This window comes from Ciconia boyciana, chromosome 2 (genome assembly GCF_034638445.1).
Source record: "Ciconia boyciana chromosome 2, ASM3463844v1, whole genome shotgun sequence".
Lineage (NCBI taxonomy): Eukaryota > Metazoa > Chordata > Aves > Ciconiiformes > Ciconiidae > Ciconia > Ciconia boyciana.
In genome coordinates, this window is record NC_132935.1 from 151,032,774 (window position 1) to 151,045,671 (window position 12,898).

Here is a 12,898-nt window from a genome sequence, read left to right on the forward strand (position 1 = left end):
CACAATTACCCTTCCAAACATTGGAGAACCCTATATCAAGCTGAAGGCCTGTAATACAGGATTAAAAAAGAATCAGACGAAATCAAGCATTACCAATTTCCCACCTCCTTACACGGGAACTTGTTAAATAAAACTTTAGAGGACAATAATCAGTGGGCCATACCCCACAATACAGAAAAGGGCTAAAAAAAATTAAAAAAATCAGACCCAGCAGTCCTTTACAATTTTCTGTTCTCTGTGTCACCTTCCTTACGTGTTTCCAATACTGGCAGTATGGTGTTCGTTCAGCTGAGCAGTGCATGATTTTCCAGCATCACCCACTTTGGGCAAGGTGATTGCTCTGCACAAATAAATACATGGCCTCCACATCTCACAGCTTCACTGCTGTGCTTGGTAACATGAAAAAGCTGCCTAACTTTAGAAAGATCACAAGGGCACGGAGTTTCCCAGCTTACGTGGAATCTTCTTGAAAAGCCAGACAAGTGGAAAGTTTTCCTATAAGCAACTCGAGCAACATCCTAGCCACAACATTTTTTCTATAGCTGAATTCTAGTCCTTAAAATGCCTCCTCTATGAAAGATCTGAATTCCCTCCCAGCACTAAAAACATGTTCAGTCTTTATGAATAAAGGGATGGACCTCTACTCAGAACAGCACTTCCCCTCTTCCCCTGGAAATCTGGCAGATGTAGCAGCAATTGTCCTAAGAAATGGGGAAGAGAAAAAATGACAAACCTACATTACTCTGCAGTCTTTCTTCCTTCAAGAGGCACCACTACCTTCTAGATGATATTTAGCTGGACCTTGCTTTGTTTAAATAAAGTCTAAAAGAGAACGATAATAGGCATACTGCTTGACCCTAAGGCTCTGTCATGTTTTAAAGGAAAGGGGAGGGAGAAAGGAACTCTCCTCCCTTGTTTAAGCTAGTTAAGGCAAAGTCAGTGGAGACAGCAGAGACAAGAATAGTAGACACAGTACTGAGGATCTTCTTTGGGTTGTAATTTTGGCAATTCCCCATCAAGTTCAGGCTGCCTATTTGGAAGGGTGACATGCATCTTGTAAAACCTTTCACTTGAAGGTCACTAAAAAGATGCAGTCCATTACAAAAGGAATCATGCGGTTTTGCTGCAGCAGCTGATTTACCTCTTCAAAAGCACCAGTGCCACATTAATTGAAGGCTCTTGTTGAGGGTATTATCCAGATTCAATAACAGTGGACAGAGAGAAATAGCTATACCCTGGGATCAGTCCCTTTTCCAAAACTGGGGCAGAGCAACTGACCTAGAACCTAGAAAAACAACAGATTTACTACAAGCTAGAGGAGCTCCTCTTTGTTCCTAAGGTCTATGTAAATTAGAAAAGCTATAGTGCAATCATACAGTCTGTTATTGTAAGTACAAAGCTAATCAAGGGCTTTGGAGTTAACAATAGCATTAGGGCACACAATCAAATAGTGAAATGGAATGAAAGATAGAAAATGCAGATTATTAGAAAGCTAACAGGAATTGTCAAACTTCAGAACACAAAAGCCATAGCAAGGAGTTAGGAAAATTGCAACAGAAACCTTGCTGAGAAGTTTTAAAGTTAAAAGCATTTAGTTTTGCACTTAGTGTGCCAGCATCCACTGTTTGCCATAGTATCCATACTTTTTGTTTTAATGTTAGAGAATGAAAGATGGTTGGAAATTTTAGACCACTTTCTGAATATCTCTAGTTGAACTCACAAACATGTTTGTATTTAAGATTTAGATCCTACTGAAGCATGATAGTTTCTTACGTTGTACTCACTTTGTTATGAGTCTGTACAACTGAAAGAAATAACAGGTCAAGTAAAATATGCAATAATACTTAAAACAGATGTTGATGTAAATTCCAGTGGAAAGAAAATATTTGTTTCGATGTATGCACTTTCTTAGAGCTTATTTTTCTTATATTGTGCAACTACTGTATTTAAAAGCAGAGACTATTAAGAATGAATTTGTTTAAAAAACAGTAAGAAGTGCTTCTGTGAAAGCCTGTCAAAGAACTGAATGTCCTGACTTTTAAAAATTTGTGCTGCTTCATAGGACACAAAAAATCACCAACTATATGGGGAAGAGAAGGAGAGACTGTCCGACCTTTTATCTCACTCTCAATATAAATTTCACTGTATTGATGCAGTCCAAATTATATAAAATGTTGAGCCAATTCCATACTATTTCAACAGGAAAAGAACACTCTTCAACCTTTGAAATATTATATATCAAAACATTAATTTGGCTTGGTGCTTCAAAAACAAAGTCAGAGGGTTGGGAAAAATTGTTAGCTGCTTTTAAAGCTTTTAATTTCAGCTCTTATATTTATTTTCTTACTGATACAATGTGATCAAGAAGCTATTGTACCCAGGAGAAATGCATCCTGTAGTCACAGGGCTGAAACAAACTGCTATTTTATAACGTTAGAGATCAGGAGTATGATTTCTATTCCAGGTTAACAAACTTACATGATTTTCTGTTGGAAATTTTCAGTGGCTGAATCTGCACTTCTGGTCTTCTTAGTGCAAATCTCCTATAAAATGGGAGGTGGCAGGGGAAAGACACAAACTCCTCAGTTTTCACTGCAAGTTTGGGATTAATAAACACTTAACATCTTGAGACTATTGCAAAATATCCAGAAGATTTTATAAGAAAATAACTTAAAACAATGCAATCTATTCACAATCTAAAAAATTAAATCCTCAGCCTCAAGTTTTTGTAAGCTCTCCAAAACCTGCTGCAGTCCTTATTCCTGCATAGTACATCAGTGTGAATACAGATACTGATGTGCTATTTTCCATATGTTTTTTCTTTCAATCTGGATCAGTGTTATCCTATCAGTTTTTGTCATTATTAATTCTAGCCAGACAAATAAGGAAATCCAAAGTATTTCAGCAACAGGTTTCCAAGGTCAGTTGTCTTGCTGCAAATGCAGTTTTATCATACCCATGTAATCTATGAGCATTACATATGACAACTATGCTAACTTAACTCGGCAAATAAGTGTCTTCTCTTACTACAAAAAATAATGAAACTATGCTTCTCAGTAGCTCACCTCTCCTGGAAATGCTTCGAAGGGATCAAGCCTGCTCTGGGATTGGCATCACCTTCGTGTTTGGCCTGCCACCAGGTTGCATCATCCTGGCTCATGATCTGAAGGATATCTCCTTTTCTGAAGGCAAGTCCAGCTTCTTTACAAGGAATTGCTTTATCGTCATTAGGATCATAGTCAAATAGGGCTCTGATAAACATCTGAAACAAACCGTGTTTTATCTTTAGAATCAAAATATTAAATGTAATCCAAAGCTATCTCCCTTTTTTGCTTTTACTGTTCAAAACCATTGAACTAAATAATGTAAAGCAATAAACATTTACTGCTGTAAAACATCCTTACGGACGCCTAACATTAGAAGTTCATATGGGAATGTTAAATTCATTGCTTCTGCAACTGCAATCCCAATGTAGTAAAGGCTCTATGATCCAAGGCAAATAGGACTTTGCAGGTGAACAGTGTGCCTATATAGGAAACCAAAGAGAAGATACTTTTGAACCAAGGTGCTATCAAGTGTCTTCTACCCAGTGTACGATGGAAGAAAAGGAGTACTTGGAAGCAAGCCAGGTCCTCACAGAAGACTGAAGATTACCTATGTCAACTTCATGCCTGTAGAGTTAGGGCTTAAGAACCATGTTACACCCACTTGTAAATCCAGCACGTGCGTACTGAAGTGTACAGTGTGCTATACATTGTCACGTTAGAAAAACTGAGTCTGGAGGCATAAATCACATTCTTGGTTCTGTCATCCAAGCAAACAATATATATCCTCAGGATTACAGTTACTGCAATAGCTTCTGAAATAGTCTTGCCTACCTTGCCTTCCTTCACTGGCATTTCTTCCTTCACACTAGGTATAATTTTAAAGGTAATTGCTCCTTGAGACTGAGCCTGGTGAACATTTGAAAAGAAAATGCACTGAGAATTAAGCTGTACATTTCAAACAAATTTTAAAAGGAAAAGAAATTCAAATTAACTTAAAAATATTCAAATATAATGAATCTATCCTCTCCTAAGCGTGATCCATGGAGTTTGACAGCTTCACCATGCCAAACTTTGCACTGCAAAGACTAAAATACCCACTTGAAACGCTCGGTTTTATTTGCTTCACTGGTGGGCAGAGATGGACTGTTAAAAACTAGGACCTGCATGTTTCAGAGGTCCCACTTCTACACTGAAAGCAGGAGCAAATGCTACAGCTAAAATGTATGCATATTAGAAGCAATTGCTGGACTCCTGGCACAGTTTGGACATCCTTGGAAAAATCCAACATTTCATTTTAAAAAAAAAAAATGATAGAAAAATTCAAACAGGCTTGTGCCATATTTATTGTATAAAACTACTGGGGGGAATTTATTCTTTTGGCAACTTTAAGAAACTAGAAAAGAAAAACATTTTTGAATAGACTACGTGTACTAAACGCGGAAAAAAAGCCCTCCGCTATAAATCTTAGAACAAGTTAGCCATCATCAACCACCTCATCCATTCATCTTTCCCTGTATCCCACTTAAAGCATGTCTGGCTGCATTTTACTTATTAACCACAATATATTCCCACTGCCTCAGTGACATTTTGCTATTGAAGGAAGTGCTAATCAGCTGGAGCCTCTGCTACTATTGCATGCAGCTGACAAGTTTCATAAAACTAGCGAGTGCAACAGACAGCCAACAATTTAAGCAAAATGGAAACAGGCCTGTCCACTACCAAGCGAGACATACTTCTGCCGGCATGTCTGCAATCCAAGAGCTCACTGTTTGACAAGCAGCAGCCAAGTTCTTATTTCACCAGCCATAGGACTGGAATCAATAATTCTGTTACTTTTGAAACAAGCTCTAACTAGCTTTTGATGTTTATATTGTACCTCGAGGAGGTAAATGGGGAAATTGTTCACACCTTTTCTAGTGCTATTGTGTTTCTAGAGATTTTTAAATATTAATTTTTGCAGGAAAATATGTTTCTGTAGGGAACACAAAACCAGAAAGCAAGTATGAATATCAGTGGGCTAACACTTGAAATGAATCATCTTGGTTATTGAACCAAAACTGTGAGACAGCCACTCAATTCAGCAGGACAGCAAGGTATTTATGTATATAGAAATGACTACACCATGCATATAAAGAGCTGTCATGACCCTTATGGGTTTCTTTGCTGTAAAAATACTAAATACTTCTGAAAAAGTCTAAATTACTTAATTTGCAATAGTGCTCACATAAGTGAGTAATTAGGCTGGCTTTAGAGATTGTGTAGTTCGGAGGAGTGCGAACATAATCATATATAGGGCTGTATATTGCAAATCAATATAAAATATAATCTTAGTATACCAGTTAGTTTATTCTATCAAGTACATGTAGTATGAATTCATTTTCACATGGAGTTAATGTTAATGAAAATTAATCAATACATTTAAAATAGTATGAATTCAACAGATCATGGTGTGCCTTAAAAATTGTAGATTATACACTGAGGTCTGCAATGTTCTGCAACATATTTATAGCCATATTACCGTCATTAACTCTTTACAAGCAATCTGTAATTGCATATATCTATCATGTGTGGAAAATAATTCTTTAAGAGAAAGGAAATAGACATTTGCAAATGATGACACTGGAAGAAAAGGCATTATTGTAGAATATACTTTTTCCTAACACATCAGAAATCGTAAGTCTAATTACTTTTTCTTAACTCCCCTAAATTAATTTAAAAATATTTGGTATTTACCAAAATGTGTATTATTTCTTCAGGTTTTTTATCATCTACAGGAATCCCATTGACTTCCCTCAGTTCATCACCAACGTGAATAAGACCTACAGAAGGCAAAGAGGAGTTGTTAAATGGTAGCTATGTATTATACAAAAAACGCCATTAACGTTCAGCTTTTTTCTCCCTTGTTAATCCACTTTAAGCTCTAATTTAAAAGCAGGAATATATGGTGAACACAACAACAGCTACTGCACTCACAGATAAGTTTGAGATGGTTGGTTTACTCACCTTCCTTCCTTCCTCCTGAAAATTAGTACCATTTCTCTATGACTTTTCCAGACTTTTATGCAGATGTTTGAAAAATGTCTGTGCCAATTCTTTTTCTACTTATACTACTTTCTTATTGCTACACAGCTGCAAGTACTGCAAAGATCACTTAGGCTGTGAGTGCTAATTTGTGGCACAAATGCTTCCTAATGTAACAATATATATCTAGATTTACTCCATTACCCCATGTAAGTGTGAAACACAGCTGCCCTAGATTCTCTTCAATGAAAAGAAGCCCTTTAGAGTATAACTCAGGACCTCTTGCTTGAGTTCTTTCAGACTTTGAGCATCCCAAACTAAACAATGGCAGTCAAGGATGTGCTGGTATTTTGAGAATTGCCAGCTGAAACTCCAAATGGATGTACTCAGCCATCCTGAGTTCCTCCATCAGGAGGATCTTGGCATATCCTATCATTTCTAAGTGGATGTCTTCAACTGGAAACAATGACAAATCATTAAAAAACCCTGTATCTGCTAACTCAAAGATACCTGGTTGCAAGTGAATTGGGGAAAAAAATCAGCATGAATACCTTCACTAGTATTGAAATATCACTTTGGAAAGCTGTCCAAACTCCAAATACTTTTGTTTGTCATAGTGATGTATTTCGTGTGTACAAAATGCTCCCATTTTATCTCATCTTCTTCTGAGTTACAGAACTTGAATGGCTAGTGGAAGACAGCAACACCTTACCACTTCTATCTGCAGCTCCTCCACGCATTATCCTGGCCACCACAATTGCACCAGTATGTTCATCCCTTTTAATAGTAGCCCCCTTACCAAAAAAAAAAAAAAAAAAAAGTTATTTGGTTAATCTTACCATAATTTTAATTCACTATACTAAAAAAAACATTTACTATGTAAAAATGCAAAAAAGTTGACATCGGATCAATGTGTGAATAAGCCAGAAATGACACTTGCTCATGAAAAGAATATACAAAATATGGTACTCCATTACCATCCTATTAAAATGTGACTTCTTTTCCATTCAGAACTGACTTGTGCAGTTTGGACAAATGATACATGAAGTTTACTTTTCGACTTAATGTTAACTGCAGCATACCTTACTTGAGTCTGTTGCTAAAACTGTACTAAACTATTACTAAGAATTGACAAATTGTTTTTCCTGCATTAAAAAAGGCCACATTACATACTATGGGTACGAAAAGTTTATCCGTGTTCATAATAGTTGCACTTTATGTTCAGAACTGCCTGTGTACCCACTAATCATAGTTTTGCTTTACAGTGTTATCAATAAACAAACACAAATTTGAGAAAGGCCCCTGCATGTCAGGGCTCACCTGGAATACCCATGGGACAGAGCTGCAGAGGAGGGGAACATTTCCTGAGTTAGTCATGACTGTTTTCATACATTACACAAACACAGTGCAAGGCATTTAGGTAAAATGACATCATGTAGTTAAATTTCCAGCGAACAGCCGTCTAGATGAGAAAAATGCCTTTGTAACTAGAACTGTGAGGGTGCGCTGAGAAGAGTCACAAGGTGCTGGGGAAGCAGCAGGCAGCAGCAGTGACAAGTGAGAAGGGAAGTGGAGGCACGGAGCTGCTGCCTAAGCTACGGTGCCCGTCCTTTCAGGCAGATGGGAAGGAGTGAGGGGGGAAATGCTGGCCCTGCTCTGGAAGGCAGAATCCACAGAAAAACAGGGGGATTTTAGCTAGATAAGTTGTACTGTCTAATCACCTCCAAAAAGCTTATTTGATCCAGTATTTTTTAAAAACAACACAAAAAAAGCATCTCCTCGCCAACAGCTTTTTATCTGCTCACGATTACTTTGCTGTGTCAATGTAGTTAGATACTTGCGATAGCTCTAACTTTGTTAACCAACAGAGATGTTTAGGACTCTGGCAGGTAAGTCAATTTTGTGAAAATTTCCATATTTTTGATTAGTGAATGAACAGTATTACTTCACCTTTGACTGCAAGACAGTGGTTAGAATTTCCTTCCATCAGAGAAGTGTTGTGCTTGAAGTAAGGTACAGAAGTACTTTATAAAGTTCCTTGAATAATTAAATAGCTTTTACCACTAGCTTTTTATATTTGTTTAGATTAAACATGAACATCATGTTTATCTCTACTTCAATTTTTAAGTGTTTCATGGATGTGAAGCTGAAATATGTACAATAATGGGCATGACACTTTACTACAGTTAACAATTTTACTGACTGTAAATAAACTTGTTTCCCTTTCCCTCTGCCTCTAAGATGGAAATACAGCACAAGACAAAAATGGGAGATGAATTTATAATTTACTATATGAAAGTGGTATTTATTGCGAATAAAGAAAAATTAAAACAGTCACCACACAATATTGTCTTTGGCTGAAACTTTAACAGTAGCAAGCACTCCACAGCAAAAGTGATGTGCTGTGTTTGTGCATTTTATTTTACATCTTAAATTTATTAGTATTACATTCTATCCCTAAGCAAAGTAATTCTGCAATTTGCCAGCCTTATTCTTACGTGTTGTTTATCGTGTAATTATACTGGTAAGCACTTGTTTGTATTACAGTTTCAAAAGACTCTAAGAGTTTCAGAAAGATAAAGATTTAGCTGCAGCTAATCTCACTTTAAAAAGTCATGATTAGACTTCTGCACAAAAAAAAATGCAGACCATTAGGAATATTAAACAAAGCATTAACCCCGCTAGCCTATATCTCAATATTGAGTTCTGACCTTGCAGCAACAGCTATTAATTTGAAGTTTATTATTAATACCTGGAAAGTTACATCTGTTTAAAAGTACAAAGCATCTTTTTGATGGATATATTCAGAAAAAATTAAAAAAGCAGCATTAGGATGTTAGAGCCAAATAGAAATACAGGACATTTCCTCTATATTGTCCACATAAAACAGACGCTCTCCTAATTAATCAGGGAAAACGGCCTTGAACGGAAAGGCTTTATGCCTTTTACCTAGAAGTCAACATTATTAAATGCCACTGACTGCAAAAGGCAAGCAATGACTGACAGCTTTCCACTGCGATCACCCAGCGACCCCAGGCCCCAACGCTGATGTCTGAGAATGGGTACGTCACCTTGTTTTTAGACAGACCCTAGAAAAAACTTGTGTGCGATCGAAGACCACAGCATTGACCCAGCCAGCATCTGGAAGTAACAATAAGGCTCTTGTCCAAGGGGAATGGTCACTTCATGCTTTATACGATTATCACAACCAATGTGCTGGCACAAAATGAATTCCTAGTGCAGATTAGCCGATTTGAAAGATGCCCCCATAAAGATAACAGGTAATTTGGAATTACCTGGAATTATCAGCAGAAAATCAAGTTTGAATTTACAGGGAAATTATTTAACCCAAGTTAGCTCACTGTCAGTTACTCCTTTATGGCAAACTCAAAGTGAATGGGCAGACCCATGACAAGCACCATTTGAGTTTGTGTTTTTGCTGCACCTATAGTACACAAAGAAAAGAGGGGGTTCCTTAAATTCCCCTTCCCTCCCAATTTAGAATACTTAAAAAGAAATCATCAAACACAAGTGGATTTCTTTTTGAAAACCCAAAGAGTTGACTTTTCTGAAAAAGCAGCTTCTCTTGTACTGCTGCCAGCCCTGCTTAAACTATGAGGTATATATAATCTGGCAAGAATTTCTCCTTATGAGATGTTCAGCTCCAGTACTTTCAGTTACATGTGCAGTGCAGCTCCTCATTTAGAGCTTTAAAAATGGAAGAAGGTTAGACTGGACCTTGAGAGCTGGAAAATATTTTCAGTGTTGCTAGCCAAAAGTGTAAGTTACCCTAAATGAGACATATACAGATGTAATAGCATAGCTCAGTTTAAAATACTTTTAAAGGGAAAAATAAGGAGTTTGGGAGCCATATGGTGATCAGACTGAGAAAATGTTTAAAGGTATACCATGCAAAAGCACTAAAAATAATACAAGCTCCTTCAGCAAGGCTCTTTCACTGTTTTTTGGGTTGGGGTTTTTTTTTTCAGTTTTAATGTAGTAACACTGATTGGTGAGCATCACTCAGGGTTTCACAGATGTCAGCTTTATTAGTTCATCCATTTATCTGCTGGTTCCAGAATATAAACATTATAAGCCTTTATTTTTTAAAAAAGAAAGACTAGCCTGTGAAATAAATTACTAATAAGAGAGTCTGAAACATCAGTAATATTTTTGCATACCTTTCTGTTAAACAAAAGCACATGTAGAAGTTGAATGCAAATAAGTACTTCAATAAGCCTTGTTTTAATTCATTCTCTATTGAAAATGCAAATACAAATACCAGTTACCTATCTTATAGTGAAGAGTTATTTAAAAGTTGATGCCCACATACATGGAGACTATGCAGACTAAAGCTGTCCCTACACCCAAATTAATCCCACCTATAAAATAGTTAGGTTCATTCACTAGTAAAAAACAAGCTACCGGGACTCTGACTGAGAGGCAAGCAAGAGCTGTAGAATCTGCAGGGGCAGAACATGTAAACAACTCTTTTAAATCACCACAATCCATTTCACCTAAGTTCAGCTATGGAAATCAGGTATATAGTTCAAGCCAGGTGTCGAGGCTCCTCCTACAGTTAATGAAAAGAAATAGGCAGCTCCACAGAATGAATCATGGTTTCATTAAGGCAGGCATCTTAAATAGATGGCATGGTTCATTCTCTGGAGTTGCCTATTTTTCTCTTGACTATAGACACAGCATAGAGATTAGTTTTCAAATGGCTAAATTTATGTGAAATGAATCTGTGTGACGAAGAAGCAACCATCTTAATGTGGAGAAGCATCCTATTCAGGATAACTGCATGACAGCTGTAACAAACCTGGAATATCATTTGGGAGCTGGAAGTAGCAAGAGGTTAGGAACTGTGCATGGTTGCACATCTCAGATATCAGGAACATGGCAGTGGCTGAAAAAGTCCTGGAGAGGCAGGCATAAGTAAAAACCCTCAAAGCTATCTGATAAAATCCTAATTATAGCCAGGTGAATTTTGGATTATCTCTGAAAAAGAGATATTTCTACTTCTCTTTATGTAAGGTTCATAGATGTTCTAAATTACTTTGTTCAGATAAAATCTCCTAACACAATTTCACCTCACTTGAGTGAGACACTGCTAGAATGGCATTTGCTAATAGAGCATTTAGGGAAAAAAAAAAAAAACAAACACCTGTGGAAGGATTAACAAAAAGCTTAAATCATCTCTTCCAAAAAACTGGAGGAAAGTTCAGCACTGACTTCTGAACTGATGAAATCTGGCAAACAGAAGGCCCTCCCACAAACCATGTGTTTCCCTCTCTTTTGAGATGATTACTCCTGGGAACTCAGGCTCCACTAATATGTGATTAACACTGGCTCAGAACACTGGTGAGGTGCTTAACTCAGAGAAAAGCACGAACAAGCACAAGAAGAAATGCAGTGCAGTTTTAGATAAAAATGGTCACTAGATATAGAATAGAATCATAGAATCATTTAGGATGGCAAAGACCTTTAAGATCATTGAGTCCAACGATAAGACCATTGACTCCAACCGTATATTCCAAAGAAGTTGAGAGTGCCTAATTTTCTTCACAGACAGTACTGTTGAAAGTCATCCAAAGGAGATATCCAATTCAAGAACTTCCAGGGTGTGCAGCTGATGTAAAGCTTACTATTTTGCAGAAAAACCGTCTCTACTGTCTGCATACAAATAGAGAATGAGAATGTATCTGAGGTGAAAGAAAAGTTCAGAGAGCTCAGTACCTTCAAGTCAAGAAACCAGACAATCTCCATCCCAGAAAAAATATTGTATGGTACCTCCAATCTCAAGTTCAGTAGCAAGAATCCTGATATCACTATGCAAGTGGAAGTCAGACTTTGTGACTGGACAATAGTGAATAGATAAACTAAGTAGAGACGACTCTTTGATGTGTTCTCAGTTAAGAATATCTAAGACTTTAGAACAAGCTCTGAAGGAAAAGCCATTAAAAAGACATGGAAATAAATAGAAAATGAAATTTTAAATAGTTTAGTAAACAATTCATGGCATATCCTTTCTTTACTAAAACAACTTCAGGAAGCAGAGATGCAGTAGATCTACTATACCTAGCATAAACCTGTGTTTATTCTGCCATACCATATTCTGGTCAGACCTTATCTGAATTACTATCCATGTGTCTTCTCACCCCTACCTAAGAAAAAAAAAAATAATCTGGGGAAGGCAAAGACACAAACAACAGGTTCGTTAAGTATTGCAGTGGCAGTGTCATAAGAATAATTGACTATCAATCTGCCACAAAGAATGTTTGACATTAACATTAATAATGTTAAAATGGATTGATGGTGGGTCATGGAAGAGGAGGAGGACACTATACACTATTCTTTGAAGTCTTCCTGGAGGACAAGTAACATGCAAAACAGAACTCACCATAAGCTCTTCTCCAACAAAAATAAAACATAAAGAAAGGCTGGGGATTTGGAGAGACCACAAATAGTCCTTTCCCCTACAGATAACCTACAATCTTTGAAATGTTGGTTGAAGGGCAGCTTTTGGAAGTCATTTATGTCAATCTCCTGCTCAGAGCAGGACTACTGTCAATGTCAGATCAGGTCAGCCATTGCCTTATGGAATAGGCTGGAGATTCCACATCTCTGGCTAGTCTGCTCCAGTGCTGTACTTCCCACTGAATGAAATAATTTTCTTAATTCTTAGTCTAAACCTCCCAGGGCTGCAAGTTGTGGCCATTGCCCTATGTTTTAGCATCTTTCACTGCTGAGTGGAGTTTGACTCTACTGGCCTTGTGAGCTCCCCACTCTCAAGTAGTTGTAGGCGGCAATTAGCTCCCACCCTTTGC

General features: G+C 37.2%; 1 protein-coding gene across 10 annotated transcripts in view; it reads right to left on the reverse strand.

Annotated features, from left to right (window-relative positions):
• Window positions 1–12,898, reverse strand: part of MPP7 (MAGUK p55 scaffold protein 7) — a 161,435-nt gene that overhangs the window by 32,893 nt on the left and 115,644 nt on the right. For all 10 annotated transcript variants that reach the window (XR_012041229.1, XM_072854521.1, XM_072854519.1 and 7 more), the window contains 5 exons: window positions 6,781–6,862; window positions 5,781–5,866; window positions 3,879–3,953; window positions 3,066–3,262; window positions 2,479–2,543 (listed from right to left, as the gene is read on the reverse strand). Coding sequence is in view for 9 of the 10 variants with exons in the window: in XM_072854521.1 (XP_072710622.1) it covers window positions 2,479–2,543; window positions 3,066–3,262; window positions 3,879–3,953; window positions 5,781–5,866; window positions 6,781–6,862 (505 nt within the window). In the remaining variant the exon portion in view is untranslated. The remainder of the gene's footprint in view (window positions 1–2,478; window positions 2,544–3,065; window positions 3,263–3,878; window positions 3,954–5,780; window positions 5,867–6,780; window positions 6,863–12,898) is intronic.